Source organism: Prunus avium, chromosome 1 (assembly GCF_965620075.1).
Source record: "Prunus avium chromosome 1, drPruAviu1.hap1.1, whole genome shotgun sequence".
Taxonomy (NCBI): Eukaryota; Viridiplantae; Streptophyta; class Magnoliopsida; order Rosales; family Rosaceae; genus Prunus; species Prunus avium.
This window is the reverse complement of record NC_142284.1, coordinates 56,541,427-56,562,467: the sequence shown is the minus strand read 5'-3', so window position 1 is coordinate 56,562,467 and position 21,041 is coordinate 56,541,427. Positions and strand designations below refer to the sequence as shown.

Genomic DNA, 21,041 nt, shown 5'->3' with positions numbered 1-21,041 from the left:
TCTAATTCTTAATTGGGTTAAATTATAGGTAAACCTAAAAATTGGAAAGAGAGTTTGAGAAATTGTTGAAGTATCAGGTCATTTTGCTGAAATTTAAATTTCACTTCAGTTTGGGCAGAGCACTGCAAATTCCATGGCTTGGTGGCGCCTCCTCATTTCCAAAACCCCCAGCGCCACACCCCCACCTCTTCTCCCAAACCCTAGCCCTAACTCTAATCGCCTGCAGCTCTCCCTCTTCCTCCTCCAAACCTCTCCATTCTCCACCTCCTTCCTCATCACCAAAACCCCCAAAAAATTCAAAAAAAAGCGCAAGAAAGACGAAAGCCCTCGAACGAAGCTCGTCCAGACCCAACCCAACCTCATCCCCCACTTCGAGCACATCGTCGAGCGCGATGCCCACTTTCGGTTCCTCACAAAATCCAGAGACTTCCTCTCCAAGCAGCCCCACCGCGTCCTCCGCCTCGACGACGCCGGCAAGCTCCACCGAGAACTCGGCTTCCCTCGCGGCCGGAAAATCGCCCGATCCCTCCAGCGCCACCCCCTCCTGTTCCAAACCTACCGCCATGTCGACAACAAAATGTGGATCGGCTTCACCGAGTTCATGGAAGATTTGCTCGAACAGGAACGAGTCATTGTCGACTCAATGGAATCGGACCGAGTTAACAAGGTTCGTAAATTGCTCATGATGTCCGCGAACAAGCGTATCCCTTTGAGTAAAATCTACCATTGCAGGTCCTTATTTGGAATCCCAGAAGATTTTCGGGACCGGGTTTCGAAGTACCCTAATTATTTTCGAACTGTGGTTGAGGAAGGTGGGAAGAGAATGCTTGAATTGGTGAATTGGGATCCGTTGTTGGCGGTGAGCACTTTGGAGAGGGAGTTTATGGTTGACGAGGAGAAAGTGAAGAGGGCTTTTAGGTTTCCAGTGAAGCATGGGAAGGATTTGGGTTTGGAAAAAGAGGATGAGAGGAAATTGAACTTATTGAACTCCCTTCCTCTGGTTTCGCCTTATTCGGATGGGTCAAGATTGGACCTTTGGACTCTGGAAGCGGAGAAGTACAGAGTGGGAGTGTTGCATGAGTTTTTGAGCTTGACATTGGAGAAGAGGGCTTCTATACACCATGTTGTGGAGTTCAAGGAGGAGTTTAGTTTGACCAAGCATACTTATCAGATGCTTTTTAAGCAGCCCAGAACGTTTTATCTCGCTGGGACAGAGATGAATTGGGTTGTTTTCTTGAAAGATGCTTATGACCAAAATGGGGTTTTGATTGAGAAGGATCCGCAGGTGGTTTTCAATGAGAAGCTGTATAAGTACGCTGAAATGAAGGAAATGGAACAGGGTTCTGTTGATCAATGGAAATGACAAGAGGGTTTGGACAATTTGTGGGAGTTCTTTGCTTGTGCTCCAAGGAATGTTGTCTTATAGCTTGAGGAAGCTTGGACCTAGAAGGAACTTGGGTGCATCAGAGGTATCTTGGTTGGTCCTTGAATAGCTGTATCTTGTGTTGCAAGGTTTTTCGAGTCATAAGAAATCATAACATGTGATGTATATAAACCTTGGTGGCACCTTGTGGAAATTTGGATTATTTATCAACGATATGTCATTTACTTGGTAATTTTGTGGATGAAGGTGTGCAAAAATAAACCTCAGAGCTTTGAGTTGCAGCAGGAGTTTTCATGTCTTGTTGGTCAACTGGTGCCAGGGTGATGGTGATCATTTAAGAAAATGAACTGAGAATTTTGTGAACAGGGGAATTCTGATACTACTACAAAGCAAGGATTTACTTGGAGAGCAAATTTTGTTTTTGTATTCTTTTGTAACTAGATTTCAGGTACTTAATGATTGGTGAAAATGAGGTCCAAAGTTCTGTTCTGATCCTTTGAGCGTGAACCTTGTAGAGTATCCTTATGATCGTATGAAAAAAAAAGGGGGAGAAAGATACGGAGTTTGGTAAAGTTAGTTGTTAAGCACTTGTCCTGTAAAATAAGAAATTAACTTTAATCTTTTGTTTGTTACTTTGTCTACAGAAACCAGAGCGTTCTTAGAAAATCTTTATGGGGCCAGCTTGGCACGATGAATCTTGTAGTTTGCCTTTTTCTTTAGTGACATCCTAGAGGTAGCAATGAACCAAAATTTTAGTTCACAGCTCTCTCTCTCTCTCACTGGACCACGCAGGCCATAAAGATTTGAAACAGGAGAAGATAAAGCTTGAAGATTTTGGTTTTGTTTGCAAGCATTATGATGTTTACCCGCATATGTCTTTCCACGTCAAGTTTTGGTCACAAGATTTCTCTTTAGGGCGTAATATAATATGGCTGGCCTAAAGGTCATCTTCCATTTCGAAGTATCCCAAGCCATGTTCTGTTTTTCTCTTTCTTTTTTCCATATATAATTTGGAATCATAGAGTAGACACAAACCTCCAGCTAACCTTCGCCCTTGCCGCCTAGAAATTGAACTACTTGAATTGCTCTCACAATGTGAAATAATGGTCGGGAATTTTGCGACTTGCTTGCATCATTATAAGGGAAAACCCCTTTTTGGGACGAATGGCTGATACCCGGTATCAATCTACAGTTCATGACACAATGTTGATGAACAATTTACTAAATCATAATTTTCCAAATTCGTTTAGCTGCTTTGGATGTGCATTTTGTAGTAGGTTTAAGTTGCAACATCAACATGGGTTTCTTGTCTTATGTTCTCTAATGATTTTCTTTTTTCATTTTTCTTTTTTCTTTTGCCTTGTAATGAATAGTAAGTGCCAATTTGGTTTCAACTAAATAGAAATTAGCAAATATAGCAAAAATGCAGCCTGCAATATATATAATAACCGATGGAAAACTGACATGAAAACCACCAGGTCTTTGTAGCCCTACAGACTTTGAAGAGAGTCTGAAAACAACAGAGAAGGGAGACACCCCCTACAAATTTTGTGTCAAAATTTTGGGAAGGCCCCCTAACATGGAAAAAGCATCTAATGGGATGAAGAGGGAAGTGCAGCTATGGATATGCTCTTGGACTTGCGTATGTTTTTCTGTACATCACTTGCACCGCTCTTGTGCCCACGGATGGGAAGTGATGAAGTTTTTCTTGGTGATATGGTATTAGGCTTTTTTAACGAGGCACGTTTTTGGTTAAGCCTCTTGCCATCTTTTCTACGAGGGCTCCATCCTTTGTTCCCTAATGCAGCTTTGGCTACACTGTTTGTGAGTACCTCTCTTGCTCTTTGTGGTTTGATGGACTGCTTGTTCAGGTACACTAGCTTCGGGAGGAAACCACAAACTGCCTTGCGCAGCTGCTCATCACCGATGTTGTTCTGGATTGGATTCCCTAACAGATTCAGAGCCTGCAGTGAGTTGTAGTTAGCCACCAGCTGTCCCATTGCCTTTGTTGTTGTTATCTTGTTGAAGCTCAGGTCCAGAACTGTTAACTTCAGTAGCCTATGTAGACCCTCGACATCACTGATCTTGTTCCCAGTGAAATAGAGCTCCTTGATTAGAGTGCAGCTTGATAACCCTGGCACCATTAAGATCCACAGTGAATCAGTGACCATTTGGAATAGTACATTTTACTTGGGAAAGCTTGTTTTCTAAGATCAATTAGATGGTTGAAAAGTTAGAATGATAAAAGCTTACCACGTCCAATTCTAGAAATGCGGTTGTAACTGAGATCGAGTACACGCAATCGAGTTAAGTCTCTTAGTCCTTCAATGGTGCTGATTTTGTTCTTCGACAAGTTGAGCGTGTGAAGGCTCTTCGGCAGCGATCCTGGAGTGATGTGGGCTGCAAATTGAGAACAATTGCCAAGAAGCTTAGTACCGTTAACCAACATGCAAGTATTAACTTCTATGGTTTATTTGTTTTCTGCTATAGCAACATACCTAGGAAGTTGTTTGACAGGTTGATGGATCGAAGACTGCCTAAGCATGAAATGTTGGGGATAGCTTTCAATCCCATACCAGATATGTGAGCCACAGTTGTAGAAGAATTTAGAGTCTGGATCACAGTATTAGCGTGTAAAGTATCCTCGTCAAGACCTCGACTAAAGTAAGTTGCGCTTTTCGATCTAGTAGTCTCAGGACTCACCGGAGATTGAGGAGTCTCAGGAGTGGGTGGGGTCGGTGGGGTGCTGAGTCCCTCATAGTCATATTCATTATTTTCCAAGGGTTTCATTTTGAGATCTTTCACCCACTCTTGCACTCTTGTAGATGAGGATGTTTCTGCTGAGAAAGCAACCCATTGGTTCTGAGGCCATAAAGCAGAGCCTCCAATGTTAAAACCATCCCAGCTATTGTTGTCATCTGCAATATTCTTCCCCTTGTTCAAGGATTCTCCAGTATATGACAGAGGTGATTCCATCTTGACAAACTGCATAGCCCGGTTTGGTTCGAGTGTATCCGAAGAGTACCCTCCTTGCTTGTTCAAAGAAATGGGGCTAGGCGTTTTTTGTTTTGCAGTCCTGGTTTTGTGCAGGTTCCTGTGGCTCCAAAGGAACAACTTCCACCACAACTTTCTACTTCTAGAAGGAAGAACTTGGCTTGAAGAATGCTTCTTCAGCATCACTTTATCAGCAGTGAAGTGGGTAAACACAGAACCAGGGCTGCCAGGATCAACATCCTTCGTCACACTGTCTGCCAATTCATGTAATTCTTCAAAATACTGACTCTTTGAAGCAGGCAACTTAGATGACATCTTCTTAACCACATCCTTATGATGAGTTTCCAAATTAGAGCATGACCTGGTAAGCTTTGGTGATGCCCAAAACTCTGCCTTCCCTATGCCCGGATCACTAAGATGCCCGCTTTGAATCCTATCAACACCCCTATCACCTGAATCAGATTCGGATAAATCCATCTTCCCTGATGGAGCCACTTCACCTGAATTGGCTTCAGGGGTTTGCAGATGAGAGCAATCATTACAACAGTTTTCCCTCTCTAAGGGGCTCCCTTCATGCTCATCTTCCCCTTCATAGAATGCTGCTTCAACAAACCCAATAGGACTCTCAGGGCTCCTTGCCTTGCCACAAGGGGTAGTGTACTTCTTCTCAACACCATAAGGTATCAAGACTCCTAAAGTTGCTGGCTTCAAGGTCCCATCAATCTCCAAATGTTTCACAGGCTGTTGTTGAAGTCTGACTTGCAGTGTTCTAATTGCCTTGTCCACTTCAACAGGTCTTGCAGATTCATACTCTCTCTAAAATTAAACAGAAAAGGCAAAAAGAGGGCGGAAATTGAGCGGATCACAATTCACAAAGTTCAACAAACACCCAAATACACATATCACATTACAATAAAGAAAGCATCTATATTGAGAGAGGAGTCTCACCTGAACCTTCTTCTTCCGCCTAATTATCACAGAGAAGCAACTGAATTTTGTCATTTTTGATATAATAAACTCTGAATCCTAAAAAATAGACCGAAACCCGAAAACGCTTGTATTTCAGTCTAGTTTTGCCTGCTGTTTTCTTCAAAACTGAGCTCACATTCAAATTCCAAAAGTCTGGTTGTTGAGGTTTTACACTGATGTTAGTTGGACCAAGTGTTAACCATAATCAACAGGAAGGCACCAAACCAGTGACTGAGGCCACCCGCAACAGGGTTGATGACCAGAAAACTGAGGGCCAGCACCTGCTCCGGCTCGAGAAAACTTGTCTGAATTGTCGGCCAGAGTTGTATATGCTGCAGCTCCTCTCTGGAAGCTTTGGGAAAATGTGTTTGTTCAAAAACCTTCTCTGTTCACAAAACAACAAAAAATAACCGAACCCATTAGAAATACTTACAAATCATTTTAAAAACCAACATTAGCTTTCTTTGAATCAAACACATGAACCCAATTCAGAGACAAAACCCATATCCCCAGAAAACCACCAAGACATGAACTTTATTGCAGAAAACAACAACCACCATACCAATTAGCATACAAAAACTTTTAGAAGCAACACGTGAAGATTGATACGTACTATGTACGGCCATCATTTTGTGGCAAAAAAGATTGGCAAAAAGAAAGACAATCTTTACATATGTTACAGAGTTTTTTTACCTGCCAGAATTGCTTTAGTTTCCCAAAGCAACCAGTTTCGAGCCTCTTTCTCGATCACACAGACCAACTTCACAATGTGAAAGAGAGAGGGAGGGTGGCGGTGGTGATGGACGAGCGCATTTACTCTCCACACACCCCACTGGACGAAAGTTTTCTGACTCTCGTCCTCTCTCCTGGTGCCTTTCAGGCGTGGAAGATTCTTTTTGAATGAGAAGAAAGAAAGGTCTTGGGCTCCTTCCAACCTGGAAAAACGGCTTGAAACTCTCGTTTGAGCGGTGGTTGTGGTTGTGAACTAAGTAAGCCACAGCCTGGAAAACACTAGAAATAGGCAAAAGAGGAGACGGAGATATTTAGAAGATTTAGAAGAGCCGCACAAGAAAAGGACATACGCGCATGTTACACGGTTTCTGAAACATGTAACCCTCCCAATATAATATCCAGACCAGAATAACCTGCCGTAATAAAACCAATATACTATAGAATTAAATAAATATATTTTTCACCTTACCTTCTACATCATCACCTTACTTATTGCCACAATAATGTGCTAAAATATCATCTTAAATTTTCACCATTTAATACAATTCTTTTTTCATCAAGACTGCCTAGTGATGTTACCAATCCACATATTTTATAACTTATAATATGTGAATACTAAAACATACTAGCAATCCGCATATTATACCCTGAAGTACAATCATGTTGTACATCCTTATTATAACACGGTGGTGATTGATAGCACCTACATAGAAATCGACATAGACTTCCCTTCCCTACCACATCATTAAATGAGTAACCTAACATTGCACTGCAGAATATAAATCATAAATAAAAATATATAACACGCGGTATGTTCTAATTGGACGAACCCACAACAAATGTTATGTTCTAATTGGACGTTGTGTTTTTCATTGAAGGTTTTTTTATTCTCTTCGTTAGGTACATTATTGCATGTAAAAAATTATAATTGTATTATATACAAAATTATAAGGTTGAAATCTAATTCAATCTAAAACTGAATTTGGATTTAAACAAAATATCTGGTTACAATCTAACTTTATATAACACATACTTCACTGACTAGTAAGTGACCAAATTTGTATGGACAATATTGATCTGGTGGTTCAATTCAATTAATTTTGTAACTACTTTGTAGGGACAGATGATTAATCTGAGACGCAATTGTTGGGGTCCACGAATTAGTTAGATGTGGATCTTCATATATGATTAAGACACCCAATTTTGTTTGCTGGTTGTAGTTTAATGCATTATAGGCATGTCCCATGCCAATCAACGCACCTACTTTCACATCACACATATAAAAATAACAATAAAATAATAATAAGGCCAAAATGCGGGTTCGTACGCACCCACCGTGCAGCTCGGTTGATTCATTTTATGTGAACATTATTTCACCGCCTTCAGTTACTTACGTGTTCCACCTTCATTGTGCTTTTTATTTGATCCACTCATAAATTGGATTTTGTTAACATCAGAAACTAACAGGGCTCGTTTGGTACACATGACTGTCTTGGCATAGACTATGCTTAGAGACTGTCTTGACTTGGCTTGGCTTGGTCTAAGTTGGATAACACTTATCCTGCGTTTGGTGTACGCTTGGACTAAGACTAGTTTTGTTTTTTCTTTTTCAAAACTATCTATGTATATGTATATATGTATAAATACATGTATTATGTATGTGTACATATGTATTTTATAATATATGTGACATGTATGTGTATATACATGTATATATGTATATTATAAATAATAATAAATAATATAAACATATGTATGTATGTATATATATATACACATACATATATATACATGTATATATATTATAAAATACATATATATATATATATGTATATTATATATATATAATATATATATACATACATTATACATATATAATATATGTATATATGTATATTATAATATATACATGGGTATAATACATATATATATAGGCTTATTATCACAAAAGGTCCCTAAGGTTTACGAAACTATCAGATTTCATCTTTAATGTTTTTTTGTGTCATTAGTGGTCCTCAAGGTTAGTATGTATGATCACAAATGGTCCCTGCCGTTAGATTCCGTCAAAAACTCCGTTAGTTTGCTGATGTGGCATATATATATATATCACAAAACATCTCTGAGGTTTACACACCTATCACAAATGGTCCCTGCAAATTTTTTAATTTAAAATTCATAAAATTTTGGTTTTATTTTTTAAATTTTTTGAATTTTAAATTATTTTTAAATATATATTGTATTTTAAATACACATGACACTATATTATTTTAGATGTGGGCTCCACATAGATGCCACATCAACAAACTAATGGAGTTTTTAAAAAATAATTTAAAATTCATAAAATTTAAAAATGAAAAAAACCAAGGGTTTAGGGATTATAAATGGTCCTTAAGGTTAAAATCCTTATATAAATGATTTTTTCATTTTTAAATTTTATGAATTTTAAATTATTTTAAAAAAACTTCATTAGTTTGTTGGTGTGGCATATATGTGTCATATATATTTAAAATACAATATATATTTTTAAATAATATAAAAAAGAAAACCAAAATTTTATGAATTTTAAATTAAAAAATTAAAAAATTTCACAAGGACCATTTGTGATAGATGTGTAAACCTTAGGGATGTTTTGTGATATGTATATATGCCACGTCAGCAAACTAACGGAATTTTTGACGGAACCTAACGGCAAGGACCATTTGTGATTATACATACTAACCTTGAGGACCACGAGTGACACAAAAAAACATTAAGGATGCAATCTGATAGTTTCGTAAACCTTAGGTACCTTTTGTGATAATAAGCCTACATATATATATATATATATATATGTATTTTATAATATATATATATATATATATACATGTATATTACAATATATATAATACATATATAATGTATATGTGTATATATGTGTGTATATGTATACTATAATACATACATGGGTATAATATATAAACACATATATGTATATATATGTATATATATATATGTATTATAATATATAATATATAATATATATTACATATATACACGTATGCTATTATTATAATATTAATATGTATATGTGTATATGGGTATATTATAATAATATATATGTATATATATATGTATATCATATATATTATATATGTATATATGTGTATGTATATATATACATATATACATATATGATATATTTATGTGTATATACATGTATATATGTACATTATAGTATATGTGTAAGTAAGTTTAATAATAATAATATATGTTATTAATTTCACAATATAATATATGCATTTTATACATTGGTGAGCATTGGGACTAGCTAATCCTCCCTTTCCACATGGGATTAGTAGTCCCCTCCTAAGGAGGTGTTTTTGGTGGGCCCGGTATTAGCAATCCCATCTAAGACTAGGATTAGATAAAACAAACATGGTACTAAATTTAGTCCAAGCCAGTCCAAGCCAATCCTGTGTACCAAACGAGCCCACAAGGTTTATTCTAATGCGTGAACGATTAACCGTAATAAAAATTTGAATTTTGAGCCACATGAACATTATATACATTGTATGTTCACGTATTTTCTGTCAATGTGTTTATTAATCAGGAATTGAAATTATCATCAGGAATTGAATTCCATCTATGCAGGATTCTTTTGTTTACTTCACATCAAATAATTAAAAAGTAAATGGAGTCCACACAAAATTAGGAATTGAATTCCTGATTTTGGAGAAATTCAATTATTGGGTGAGAGGTGGTATTCTAATGTCTGGAGAACTAGCCCATTAGGAATTCATCCTTTTTATCCATTATATCCTCACACAATTTAAAAAATTCTAAATTTATCATCTACTTTAACCCAACAACGAGGAAATTTTAGTAATTAGAACAATTGCTATCCCAATTCCATATGGTTTAGTAAATAACTTCAATAGGAATTCGGAATCAAAAATCTAATTCTCCTTAATCCAACTCCTTCTCAATTCAATTCATCATAATCCACTTACGGATTAGTAAACATGCCATTAAATTATTAGAAATAGTAGTTGACTAACATATATAACTTAATTAAGTGTATTATTCTAAAATGGGAAAGATACCTGCAAATTAAATGATGGGCCTGCCTTTTCTGGTGGTGGCAGATAGAAGATTTGCAAATATCTTTCCCATTTTAGAAGATGTCTGAAAAACAATTAAACAAGTAAATTTCATTTTCTATATCTTTCCTACAAACTAACTGCCTGCATTAATTCTATGATTATGAGTTTAATTTCATTTTCTATGCTCAGTGCCCAACCTGAGAAGCAATTGTCTGTATTAATAACCCTCAATTAATTTCATTATTACCTGTGCCTAGCTACGTTTATTTCAGAGTTTATAATATTTATCAATTGGGTTGAGATCTTATGATCATGTGAGCTTATTGAAACTGAGTTTTCATGACCATGACAGGCACATGAAGCATGCCACTACTCTCAAGCTACCATGTAAGTGAGTGCTACAGCATTTTCTCATTTTCTCATTTTCTTGGTTGTAATTGCTACAACCATCACATCTCCAAAAATAAAATATATTGCCCAGTGTGAATGGCTTTATATCATCAATTTAGTAACATGGTAAGTGAAAAGTGAGCCGTGATGTTGTCATCTCTTCCAATTGAACATTACTCCCCTCATTTTCTTTTTACTTATAAATTACAATCCAAAATAACTTTACTTTTATACAAACGATATAACCTAAACTACTTTAATTTACGGTTATAACTTTTAGTTTGCCCTTTTTGAATTGAATAGGTTATAGGTGTGCAGTGTACCTTTTTCATCCTTAAAAAGTTTTGAGTTAAATGGGCCAAAGCCCAAACAAAATGGAGCTTTGGAAGGCCCAGCAACAAGGTGCTGCTCCGAAAGCAAGGGAGCTTTGAAAATTACAACAGTTTAGTTGTAATAAATAAACATTCAAACCCATCACTGTTGCAACATGATTAATACACGTGTCAGCAACTTAGTTTGCTCCCACAGAAGGCCAAACAACACTGCGCAACATTCAATCACGACGGGAGTCCCGAAACGGCTCGTCGTCTACATCATCATCTTCCACTTTGGTTTCTTCTCCCCCAAATCTCTCTCTCCTATCTCTCTCTCTCTGTTGCTCACTCTTCAATGCCATGGCCTCCGCCACCGTTGTCGACCACCACGACCCTGACCCTAACCCTAGCCCTAGCCCTAGCCCTAACTCCAATCACCTCCACCTCGACTCCCTCCCGCTCATCGACCTCCGCCTCCTCTCCCAATCCGATCTCTACTCCCTCTCCCTCACTTCCTCCTCCTCCTCCCTTTCCAATCCCACCCGCCGGTTCGACGACGACGTTTTGATTCCCAAGATTGATCGTTCCGTCTTCAACGAATCCGCCGGCAGTCGCAAGCAGACCTACTCGCGCCTCCGTCTCGCTCCACGCAACTCCCAATTCCCAATCCCCAACCCCAAATCTCAACCCGCCCCCTTTTCCCATTCCCAATCCCGAGACCCAGAAACCCGCCAGATTATCTCTCTCTTGAAACAACTCTTCCCCTCCTCCGAGAAAGCCGAAAACGACGACGTACTCGTATCTGTCCCCGTCCACCTCGCACAAGACGACGCCATTCCCGGACCCTCCGTGCAAAACGCCCTCGTTGGCCTCAGCGCCGATGTTGGTACGAAGCGGAAGCGAGGCCGTCCACGTAAAGATGCCAATGCCGTTATGGCTTATCCAATGGTGATAGCTGACGTTTCGATTGAAAGGCATGGCGGTGGCGATATGACACCCGGCATTGTCGTACAGAGCAGTGACGGCAAGCGGAAGCGAGGCCGGCCGCGTAAAGAAGAGAACCGAGTGGTTTCGGTGTCTGAGCGTGAGAGAAAATCGAACGTCAAGGAATCGAGTGTCAAGGAAGCGGGAGTGAAGGTGGAGGACGCGGAGATGGTGATGGTGAACGAAAATGGCGTCGTATTGGATTTGGCTGCGTTGGGGAATGCGGACGATTCATTTGGCGAGGCGTTGAGGAGGAGGACTGATGGGTTGGAGACGGAAGTGCAGTTGCTGGGGTTTCTGGGAGGGTTGGAGGGAGATTGGTCAAGTGCGAGGAAGAAGAGGAAGATTGTGCAGGCGAGTGAGCTCCTTGACGTGTTGCCGAGGCAGTGGAAGGTTATGCTCTCTCTCAAGAGAAATGGAGGCCATGTTTGTCTCTTCTGTAGACGATACATAAGGTACTTCTCTCATTGTCAATGCTCGTGTCTGTGTGTTTTTTTTTGTATACAACTGTTGTTTGAGATTATGAGAGTTAATTGCTCATTTGTATACAACTGTGATAATCTCACAGTTTGACAATATTTTTTCGGGTCATATAAGTTGAAATTCATTTGCCTGAATAATGGAAAGAAAGAAAATTTCTCAAACATGTGGACGGGTTACTCTTTTGTAATAAACTCACCTTTGCTTCTGTTTGTTAATTTTAGGGTCTGCATAACTCTAGAGCAAACTGATCTTTAGATGTTGTCAGGTTCGATACCTTTTATTGGGTTGTCTTTTTTGGGTGATGGGTGGGAGAGTTTGTTCAATTTTGTCTGTACTTGTCATTCTCGGAATTATTTTGTTCTTTATAATTGCATTAAGTATCTCGTAGCAAAAAAATTTCAAGAACTATTTTGGGATTGCTTAATTCGTGATTTTTTTAGCATATAGTGGCGAGAGGGATGTGAACCTAGTGTTAATATTATTTGATACCATTCTTGCAAATTTAAGTTGAATTGTTGTGTGGTTCTTATACTAGTTTCCCTTATTTGGTATTATTCAGCCCTAATGGGCAGCAGTTTGTGTCGTGCAAGGAAGTTTCTTCGTATTTGCTCTCTTATTTTGGAGCCGGAAACACGTCAAAACCTGGTCATACGGATGGCAACACTCTGCTTTCTAATAAATTGGTTTCTGGAGATGTAAGTTACTGTACACCATCTTTTTGTTAAATATTTTTTTTGTTGGTTTTTTGTTTCATTCATGTTATTGATTCAGGGAATCCAGCAGGATACTAATATTACCTTTGAAGATGAGAGCAAAGCTGATGAGCTTTCTACCTGCTCACGAATGCCTATTACTTCTGTATCAACTGGTCATGAGAAGCAGGCAACCTTCTTGCATTCAGAAAATTCACGGGAAATTCAAGCAGGAGAGATAATGGGTATGCCTAAGAAATTTGACCCTGTAAAAACTGGTGTTCTGCAGACGTCCTTGAAGATTCATGAATCAGTTCAGATAGACAGGGAAGCAACTTTGGATGCAGTAGCCAATTATGATTTGAGTTCTGATTTTCCTTGCGCCAAAGTAAACAAAGATATCGAAAATTGTCTTGGGACATACAAGCATGAATCCATTTCATTGTCTTCTGAGGAACAAGCCATGAAGGCTAACAAAAGTGGAAAAGATCTGGGGTTCTTTGAGCAGGGTAATGCATTTAATTTGATAAATGATAAGTTGGCAAAGGCGGATGAGGCTACTGATGCTGGTCTTAGCTGTGGTGAAACAAATGTTTTTGACTGCTTTCCTGATGGAATAAATGATGGTTTCAGGGCTTCTGTGAATTCAGTTGATGTTACCAAAGTGGACACTGATACTGCTTTAAATGGTATGGGAAAAGAACGTAGGACTGAGAATATAGACAATAACCAATTAAGTAGCACAGTAGAAAATACAAAAATTGATGATGCGGTTGATTTTGGGAATGGCAGGTCTATATCTGATATTAGTGAGAGTCACTTTGGACCTGAGGATGTTTGTACTAATGTCAAGAAGCAAAGTACTTCTGAAGCCTGCTCACTTGTTCCTTCAATTTTGGTACAGTCTCGGCGGGAAAGAGGTTTATGTAGTACGTCTAGTGATGAGAAAACATGTGATGTCGGAAATAATTTCTATAGCGAATCATTCCGCACATCTTATGAGCCTAAGTGCGATGATATTGATATATCTGGGAATGATGACAAGACTATCAGTTTTGGCAGTGGCCATGCTATGCCAGATGTGGATGCGATGGAGATCAGTGAGCATGTTATAACTACTGGAAACTGTTCAAATGTTCCAGCTCAGGATGGAAAAAGTTGTGTCGCTTTAAGTAATGCAAAGAATCCTACTTGCTCACTGGACGAACTTTGTCAGGAAAAGAGTTTTCAAAGAAATGTGTCTACTCCATTTGTTAAACAGGACATAGGTTCTGCTAAAACTGGTATGGTTTGTCCATCTGGCGGTGCAAGCATCTATGCTCTAGTAAACAATGTGAATAACACATCCTCAGGCTCAATGAAAGAATTGAAAAAGGAGGAGGTTAAAAGAACTTGGAACAATGAGGTATTGCTTGCTTTCGACAGCAGTCATGGTGGACCAGGTGCCAATTCTGTGAAAAGCACCGGGCATGAAAGAAGTTCAGAAGGACCTCCCCTTGTTCGTTCAGAGAATAGCCAAACATTTTCCACTGGAAATAATAGCTCAGTGTTGGATGATAAGCTGATTACAGGTTCTGTTAATGGTTTAATATGCCCAAATGGTAGTGAGCAAACCCCTGGTTTTGAAAATAGTCTAAACAGGGTTTATAGCAGCGTAACGTGGGAGCAGCCTAATACAGAGAATGCTGAGAGATCTAGAAACAATGATCCCATGACTGGTTTTCTAAATCATTCCCAACCTAGTGGGGATGTCACGGCTGAGCTGATGTGGAGAATTGATGAGCAAAATGTCCAGCAGAGTGGACTGGCTGATACATCATCTGAACTTATGCAATCATCTGGCTGCCATCCGAACTTTGATATGTTACCAGGGAAGGTATGCTGTACATATAGAATCTGTGTTAGGGGCTGTGTTATGTGTCCCTGCTCCAGTTATTGGAATATACTATTGAACTTTTTCATATTTATGCACAATTTTAGATTTGTTCAGAGCATACAATGAGTGCCCTTGGTAGTCTATCCGTCCCCTTCCATAAATTATTTCAATTTTTTTGTACAATTAAAACTGCAAAGAATCTGATCTCGTCTTTTAATAGAAATATTTTTGTACTACATTTTCTTTCAATGAACAGGGTGCAGATGGAGCTTTAAGTGTAAATGAAAAGTTTGATGACATATCAGGTTTGGAAGGACTGAAACCAGGTAAAATAGAGCGGTTGGAGTATAATTTCCAGACAGCACAAGCAAGCTCCCATTCCAAGGAATCAAAAGTGTCGTCATATGATGGAGAGATGGAACAAGGTTTCAGTTCATCTGCTTGGCTTGAAAAGGAATCCCTGCCTTCAATGCCAAATATAGCAAACAGGCCTGAGACTAACATCTGTGTCTGGTGCGGAAATGAGTTTTATCATGAGGTTTTTGAAGCTGGGGCACAAACTGGTTCTGTGGGTTTGATGTGTGCAGCCTGCCAGGCCAAGTTCTCAAGTCAATTCAATTATTTGTAGTCATCCATTCGTGCCGTTGCTCCCAATGAGGATTTGCTTGTTATATACCCATCATCCTAGCAGGAACAAGAATTTTGTTCGAGGTAATTATCATATCTAACCACTAAATGGATGCTTTGGTAAAAAAAATTTCAACATCTTTTTTGGCCTTTAATATATCTGAGCAAAAATATGGTATAAAAAATATCACAAGGCTCTTGGAGCACCCATCTTGTTGTCTGCTTATCAAATTGAAGGATATGCATTTTACTGCTGATACCTCATATTTGCAAGCCATTTAGAGGAAGCTTTGTTGTGAATGTTGAGTTTAATGAATGTCTGATATATGCTGGGCCAGTACACCCGTGTATAGGCCAATTATCATTTTTTTTATCTTTCCTACTTTCTTTTTTATCAATGGGTGAGAGTGAATTTTAACTTGAGACCTCTTCCAACATTGGGAAGAGAAATACCACTAGACCCCAAACTAGTTGGTCCCTTTCCTATATTTCTGGACTAGTTTGGGATTGTTCCATTATGCTATTATGTAGATAATGACTATGAGAATGATTGTGGATTATTCTGATATCTTATATATCTTCCAGGCATTGATGGAACTGTTTAGAAGACCACGTTAGTTCGTTGATAGATCTATGTTGTTATACAAGAGGCAGATTTTGTGGTTCTGGTATGGAGCTCTATGCCAATTCTTGCCAGAGGTTTACTTGATGCAGCACATTTATTTTTAACTTTGTCTCCCTTCGGGTCTAAATGTCTGTTTGATAATCGACATTGATTTAGGCCCTTTTCCTTCTTCCTTTCTGGTGGAGGACCTTTTTTATGCCCTCCTCACAAGAAAGAAACTGAATGTCCAATTAGGGTTTTGGACTGACTTGTGTATAACAACTTGGATAACATTTTTTTGCTCCGAATATAAGCCTCTCAAAACACATTGTTACTGTCAGTTGCTTGCGTAATGTCATTTGTTTTACCAATCCAATCTTGTATTTGGCCAAACGACAAACATTGAAGCCATGACTAATGCAAGTAAGTTGTGATGTGTTACTTCAATTTTGCCTTTTCCCCTTTTTCAGGGCATTCATGATAGGGTTCCATTTCCATATGTTCTTTTTTTTTTTTTTCATTTGTGCTTATGCAAAACCACAAACCGGTGTACTTATCACGAAACACAAACTGGTGCATTGGAAAGGATTCAGGGCATGGGATGCCAGTAAATAAGAATGGTTTTCATTTTGTGCTTTCTGACAGGCATGGCACAGCCTTTCTTCCAATTTATGGATCTGTTTGCTGCACGGGTAGCAGTCGAAGAAGAAGAGGCGGCGACGGTGTTGATAGGAGCAAAGGTTTGCGTTTTGTGACTTCAATTCTGTGCTAAATGCATGGTGAGCCTGACGCCCATTTTGAAGAATGTTTTGATGATGCATGGTGGTCTTGTCAGTTCCTGAATCCTGATTGCTGTAATTTTGTGAAGTACATAGATTACGATATCAGCCTTCGAATACTGCACTGTTTTGGCTGATGATTTTTGTTTTAAAAAATAATCCAAAAAAATATTAGAAATTAGACATGTTTGTTTTGCTCTCTTATCTCATCATTTTTTCCTCCTTTTAAAATTATATTTTCTTTAGAGAAAAACTGGCCGTCAAATTATAATCCACGCTGCCAAGTTCCTGTGGTTTGTCGTTTTCACGTTTTAAATTTATTAATTCTGTGTTTTCTTCAAATGTGTAGATGCAGGGCAATTGCCTCAAAGTTGAGCCAATGAGAAGCTGCCATGATTTTCTCATATGTACTTCTGATTTCTTATTAGTCACGTACGGTACCAGAAAAAGACAAAGCAAAAAGAAAAAAGAAAAAGCAGAAAGGAAATGCTAGTTTACGTTATCACCAACATTGATACTACCAGCAATGTCTCCGCGTGAAGTGCTTTGTCAGCAACCATTGTATTAACAACACTTAAAATTTAGTTGTATTAAAATAAAATCTCCTTAAAACCCCCAATTAATCCTTACATAATTATATCGGACTTTTTCTCAGAAAAAAAAAAATTCTCAACTAAAAAAACCTTTTATTTATTTCGACCAAATATATCGTCAAGTAACACGTTTCCGCACCACCTAAGATATGCCATCATAGATAGAAAAAATATATATATGCCATTTTTTTAAGGGAAAAAAAAAGTCGTTATAGAAAAAACAATTTTTTGATTCCCCTTAGAGAATTTTAAATATAGATTTCTTTTTCTTGAATAAAAAAAACACATCATGGAAAAAAGAGTTTTTTGATTGCCCTAAAAGAAATTAAAATACAATTATATATATATATATATATATATATATATTTTTTTTTTTAAAGTAAATAATTTTTGAAAAGATGGGCGTGGAAGGAAGAGAGTTGGCAAATACAGAGACACACGAGTGTGACCCAAGAACTCACCGATATTTCCAAGTCTCGGTCCTCTGCTCTCCTCTGCTCTCCACCCCATAACCAAAACCAAAACCCCCCTTCCACAAAACCAAAAAAGAAAAAAAGAAAAAAAGAAAAAAAGAAAAAAGAACCGAATTTTCTCCATAAGCAGTAATCTAATATCCAATCCACTTATCAAGCAAGCCTCGACGCCAAAATGCGCCGGGCTTTCTTCCCTGCGCCCCCTCTCTCTTCCTCAATCGCCGTTGCGCTGTTGCAGAGCAGCTCCTTTTTTTAGCTTCTTTGTTTCTTTAATTTTCTTTTTTCTTTTTTGATTTTTCGTTTTGGCGTTTGGGCTGGGTTGAATCTTAAATGGGGATTAGGGTTTGGCAAACTGGGATCGTCATATTGTTATTATGGGTCCGGCTAATTTCAGCAGCCGAACCCACCTCTTGCCCGACGGAGTCCGTTACCGATGCGATCTTTGGCTTCCGGTATTCCAGTTGTTCCGCTAACGGCGGTGCCAGATCCGTTGATTCCATCGGTGTTATCGTGGTACGAATCTTTTCCCCTTTTTTGTTTTTTGCTGTTAATTTATTGAAATTTATGTTTTGGTGGTTTATACAAAGAGTTCATTTATTATTTTTTTAATGTTAAATTTATTGAGATATATATTGTTGGTATGTATCTGGGTTTGCTATTTATTTTTTATTTGAACTTTTATAGAAGTTAGGCTTTTCAGTATGTGCATTGACCTTGCGATTAGAGTTGTATCGTCATTGTAAAAGATTAAATGGGGCATACCCATTTCTTAAATAATGCTCCAACAGAGCTGCCTGCCACTATCAGAGATGGGTTCATTCAAAGAATGCTGTTTCCAAGAGGATTATTGCAGGTTTTTAAGTTTTGCTACATTTTGTATTGAAAATGCTTTGGTGGCTTCTGATTATTTACTTGGACAAACAAGAACAATACATATCTCTAAAGCAGTCACTTGATGACCAGAATCCTGCAACCATTTTCTCATATAAATGCTTTAATTATCACATTTACTTTAGTGCCTTGAAGTCTTTCTGTAAAAATTATCTTTAGGGGCGAGGTAATAGAATCTGTATTGATTCCATAGTAGAATGAATCTGCAATGCATAAGTGTCCTGCCATTCCTTTTTTTTTTTTTTTAATCACAATTCCTTGGATTAATCTAGTGCTGGGATGACTCAGTAAGCACTTTTAACTTAGCGTTTCGAACTATATTTCTTTTATTTTTTCTGGGCTGTGAACTTTGAAATTGTTTTTTACTTTTATATATTTGTTGTTCTAATTTTATTATGTATTGTTACTTTGAAGGGAGATGAGGTTTCATTACAAAGGGCATTAAATATGGTTCACAAGAATACTCATGAATATGTGGCAGTGCTATTTTATGCATCATGGTGCCCTTTCTCGAGGATGTTTAAACCAACGTTTTCCATCCTAGCTTCTTTGTATCCATCCATCCCGCATTTTGCATTTGAAGAATCTGCTATCAGGCCAAGGTTTGTAAATATCTATATGATATAGATATTGTATATATTGTGAACGTTTTGTTATTAGCAATTGAGAACTTAACTGATTAATTCTTTGCAGTATACTTTCTAAGTATGGAGTTCATGGATTTCCTACTATTTTCATTTTGAATTCTACTATGCGTGTTCGGTATCAAGGCTCCCGGACTCCTGTTTCTCTTATTGCTTTCTACAGTGATATTACTGGTAAGGATTTTCTTTCTGTTGTATGTTTATATTTTGAACTTTATGAGAACCATCTTTAGCATTGCATAACATGTTGGTCTCTTTTCTGATGTTTTGCATCAGCATCCAAAATCATGTTTTCTCAATACAAGATTTGCCATTCTTTAATCTTTCTCTTTGTATTTTTATTATGAAAAACTGTTTTTCCTGTGGAATGAATATTTACTGACCATAGTAAATGGGTGTAGGCATCAAGACTGTATCGCTGGACCAATTGTCCCTGGAAAAGATCGGATACCAAGTAAATCATGAGAAGCATGATAGCACTGAGCAAGAAAGCTGCCCTTTTTCATGGGCTAGATCTCCAGAGAACATGCTTCGGCAAGAAACATATTTAGCTCTGGCCTCGGCTTTTGTGCTTCTGAGATTGCTTTACTTCTTTTTCCCTACTCTGCTTTCATTTGCTCAAAGCGCATGGAGACGGAATATCCGAAACATGAGATTGGGGAGCTTGTTGGAGCACCCGTTGGCCTTTCTGAAGCGAGCAGTACAGTTATTTAATTCTCTAAAAGAGCCTTGCAAGAGGAGTAATTTGCAGGAAGGAGCAATGAACGCCAGGGTTTGGGCTTCCAAGTCACTTGCCACAGTTTCCATTGGGGATGCAAGCACCAGCCGGGGGTATAGCAGTGACTGAATACTGTTGACGGTTATCTGAACGGGTTTTGATGATCCTATGAACAGCGAGGCTGCAGAATGTGTTGTGCTAGAAACTTTCGGTAATCATCTCAACACCCTTGATTAGGGTGTCATGCGACAGAGGTGAAACATGTCGTTGTATCTTGTTGTTGTGGCGGTTCATTCCTTGCTTGTCTATATGCTTTATAGGTTACGATATGTTTTATCATTCAAATTGCTGAATTTGGACAGCACTTTTTGAATAGGTTTAATAATATTAGTAACCCCTTCATGTGCCACTCAAATGTGCTTATGTTCAGTGTTTGTCAAACGATTGCGCTGTGGCTTGTAGCTTAGAAATTTCCGATCATTCCTAATGGAGATGGAAATCCTGTGTTGTGACCCTGTAATGGATTATTGGTCTTGAATGTGTTGGGATTAATTGGAAGTTATGTTCTCATCATAGTCTACCAAATAGCGTCCCTCATGAAATTTCGTTGTCCGCTCAAATTGCTTCAGAACTAAATTATAGAAACTGCTCAGAATAGTTGGTAGCGCATCAATTATATGATTAGCTCAGGGGTGGCACTGGCAGCATTCAGAAATCACATGCAATTTATGAACCCAGGCTCCATTATTAGCAAAGCTAAAACGCATTCATCATTTCCTTCTGTCAAATTCTGACACAGATTAATATATTTA

At 38.2% G+C, this 21,041-nt stretch overlaps 4 protein-coding genes across 7 annotated transcripts; 3 read left to right on the top strand and 1 right to left on the bottom strand.

Annotated features, from left to right (window-relative positions):
• The first annotated feature begins 43 nt into the window (after positions 1 to 43).
• Positions 44 to 2,957, top strand: LOC110759519 (Ubiquitin carboxyl-terminal hydrolase family protein). Its single transcript, XM_088246561.1, has 2 exons — positions 44 to 1,469; positions 1,631 to 2,957. The coding sequence occupies exon 1, from the start codon at positions 134 to 136 to the stop codon at positions 1,361 to 1,363; it is 1,230 nt and encodes a 409-aa protein (XP_088102687.1). The 5' UTR covers positions 44 to 133; the 3' UTR covers positions 1,364 to 1,469; positions 1,631 to 2,957.
• On the bottom strand, positions 2,798 to 6,424 carry LOC110759509 (Outer arm dynein light chain 1 protein). Its single transcript, XM_021961577.2, has 5 exons — positions 6,041 to 6,424; positions 5,327 to 5,732; positions 3,883 to 5,194; positions 3,638 to 3,784; positions 2,798 to 3,518 (listed from the first exon to the last, which is right to left on the bottom strand). Exons 2-5 carry the CDS (start codon positions 5,378 to 5,380, stop codon positions 2,977 to 2,979), a joined length of 2,055 nt encoding a protein of 684 aa, XP_021817269.2. The 5' UTR covers positions 5,381 to 5,732; positions 6,041 to 6,424; the 3' UTR covers positions 2,798 to 2,976.
• Positions 6,425 to 11,114: 4,690 nt separating this feature from the next.
• LOC110759507 (uncharacterized) lies at positions 11,115 to 17,114 on the top strand. 4 transcript variants are annotated; one of them, XM_088243972.1, is made up of 6 exons: positions 11,115 to 12,304; positions 12,892 to 13,027; positions 13,104 to 14,900; positions 15,157 to 15,611; positions 16,113 to 16,195; positions 16,777 to 17,114. In XM_088243972.1, exons 1-4 carry the CDS (start codon positions 11,226 to 11,228, stop codon positions 15,526 to 15,528), a joined length of 3,384 nt encoding a protein of 1,127 aa, XP_088100098.1. In that variant the 5' UTR covers positions 11,115 to 11,225; the 3' UTR covers positions 15,529 to 15,611; positions 16,113 to 16,195; positions 16,777 to 17,114. The 4 variants fall into 4 exon arrangements, with proteins under 4 accessions (XP_088100098.1, XP_021817268.1, XP_021817267.1 ...); XM_021961576.2 differs by lacking the exon at positions 16,777 to 17,114 and having other exon boundaries at positions 13,116 to 14,900; positions 16,113 to 16,502; XM_021961575.2 differs by lacking the exon at positions 16,777 to 17,114 and having other exon boundaries at positions 13,113 to 14,900; positions 16,113 to 16,502.
• Positions 17,115 to 17,927: 813 nt separating this feature from the next.
• On the top strand, positions 17,928 to 20,802 carry LOC110759512 (5'-adenylylsulfate reductase-like 4). Its single transcript, XM_021961581.2, has 4 exons — positions 17,928 to 18,489; positions 19,282 to 19,469; positions 19,561 to 19,685; positions 19,913 to 20,802. The coding sequence occupies exons 1-4, from the start codon at positions 18,307 to 18,309 to the stop codon at positions 20,356 to 20,358; spliced, it is 942 nt and encodes a 313-aa protein (XP_021817273.2). The 5' UTR covers positions 17,928 to 18,306; the 3' UTR covers positions 20,359 to 20,802.
• Positions 20,803 to 21,041: the final 239 nt, after the last annotated feature.

Coding starts and splice junctions, on each gene's coding strand:
- LOC110759519 (XM_088246561.1), top strand. CDS start 134: ATGGCTTGGTGGCGCCTCCTCATTTCCAAAACCCCCAGCGCCACACCC.
- LOC110759509 (XM_021961577.2), bottom strand. CDS start 5,380: ATGACAAAATTCAGTTGCTTCTCTGTGATAATTAGGCGGAAGAAGAAG. Junction 5,195..5,326: donor GGCGGAAGAAGAAGGTTCAG/GTGAGACTCCTC, acceptor GTTTAATTTTAG/AGAGAGTATGAATCTGCAAG. Junction 3,519..3,637: donor CATTTCTAGAATTGGACGTG/GTAAGCTTTTAT, acceptor TAATGGTGCCAG/GGTTATCAAGCTGCACTCTA.
- LOC110759512 (XM_021961581.2), top strand. CDS start 18,307: ATGGGGATTAGGGTTTGGCAAACTGGGATCGTCATATTGTTATTATGG. Junction 18,490..19,281: donor ATTCCATCGGTGTTATCGTG/GTACGAATCTTT, acceptor GTTACTTTGAAG/GGAGATGAGGTTTCATTACA. Junction 19,470..19,560: donor GAATCTGCTATCAGGCCAAG/GTTTGTAAATAT, acceptor AATTCTTTGCAG/TATACTTTCTAAGTATGGAG.
- LOC110759507 (XM_088243972.1), top strand. CDS start 11,226: ATGGCCTCCGCCACCGTTGTCGACCACCACGACCCTGACCCTAACCCT. Junction 12,305..12,891: donor TTCTGTAGACGATACATAAG/GTACTTCTCTCA, acceptor GGTATTATTCAG/CCCTAATGGGCAGCAGTTTG. Junction 14,901..15,156: donor TTGATATGTTACCAGGGAAG/GTATGCTGTACA, acceptor TTCAATGAACAG/GGTGCAGATGGAGCTTTAAG.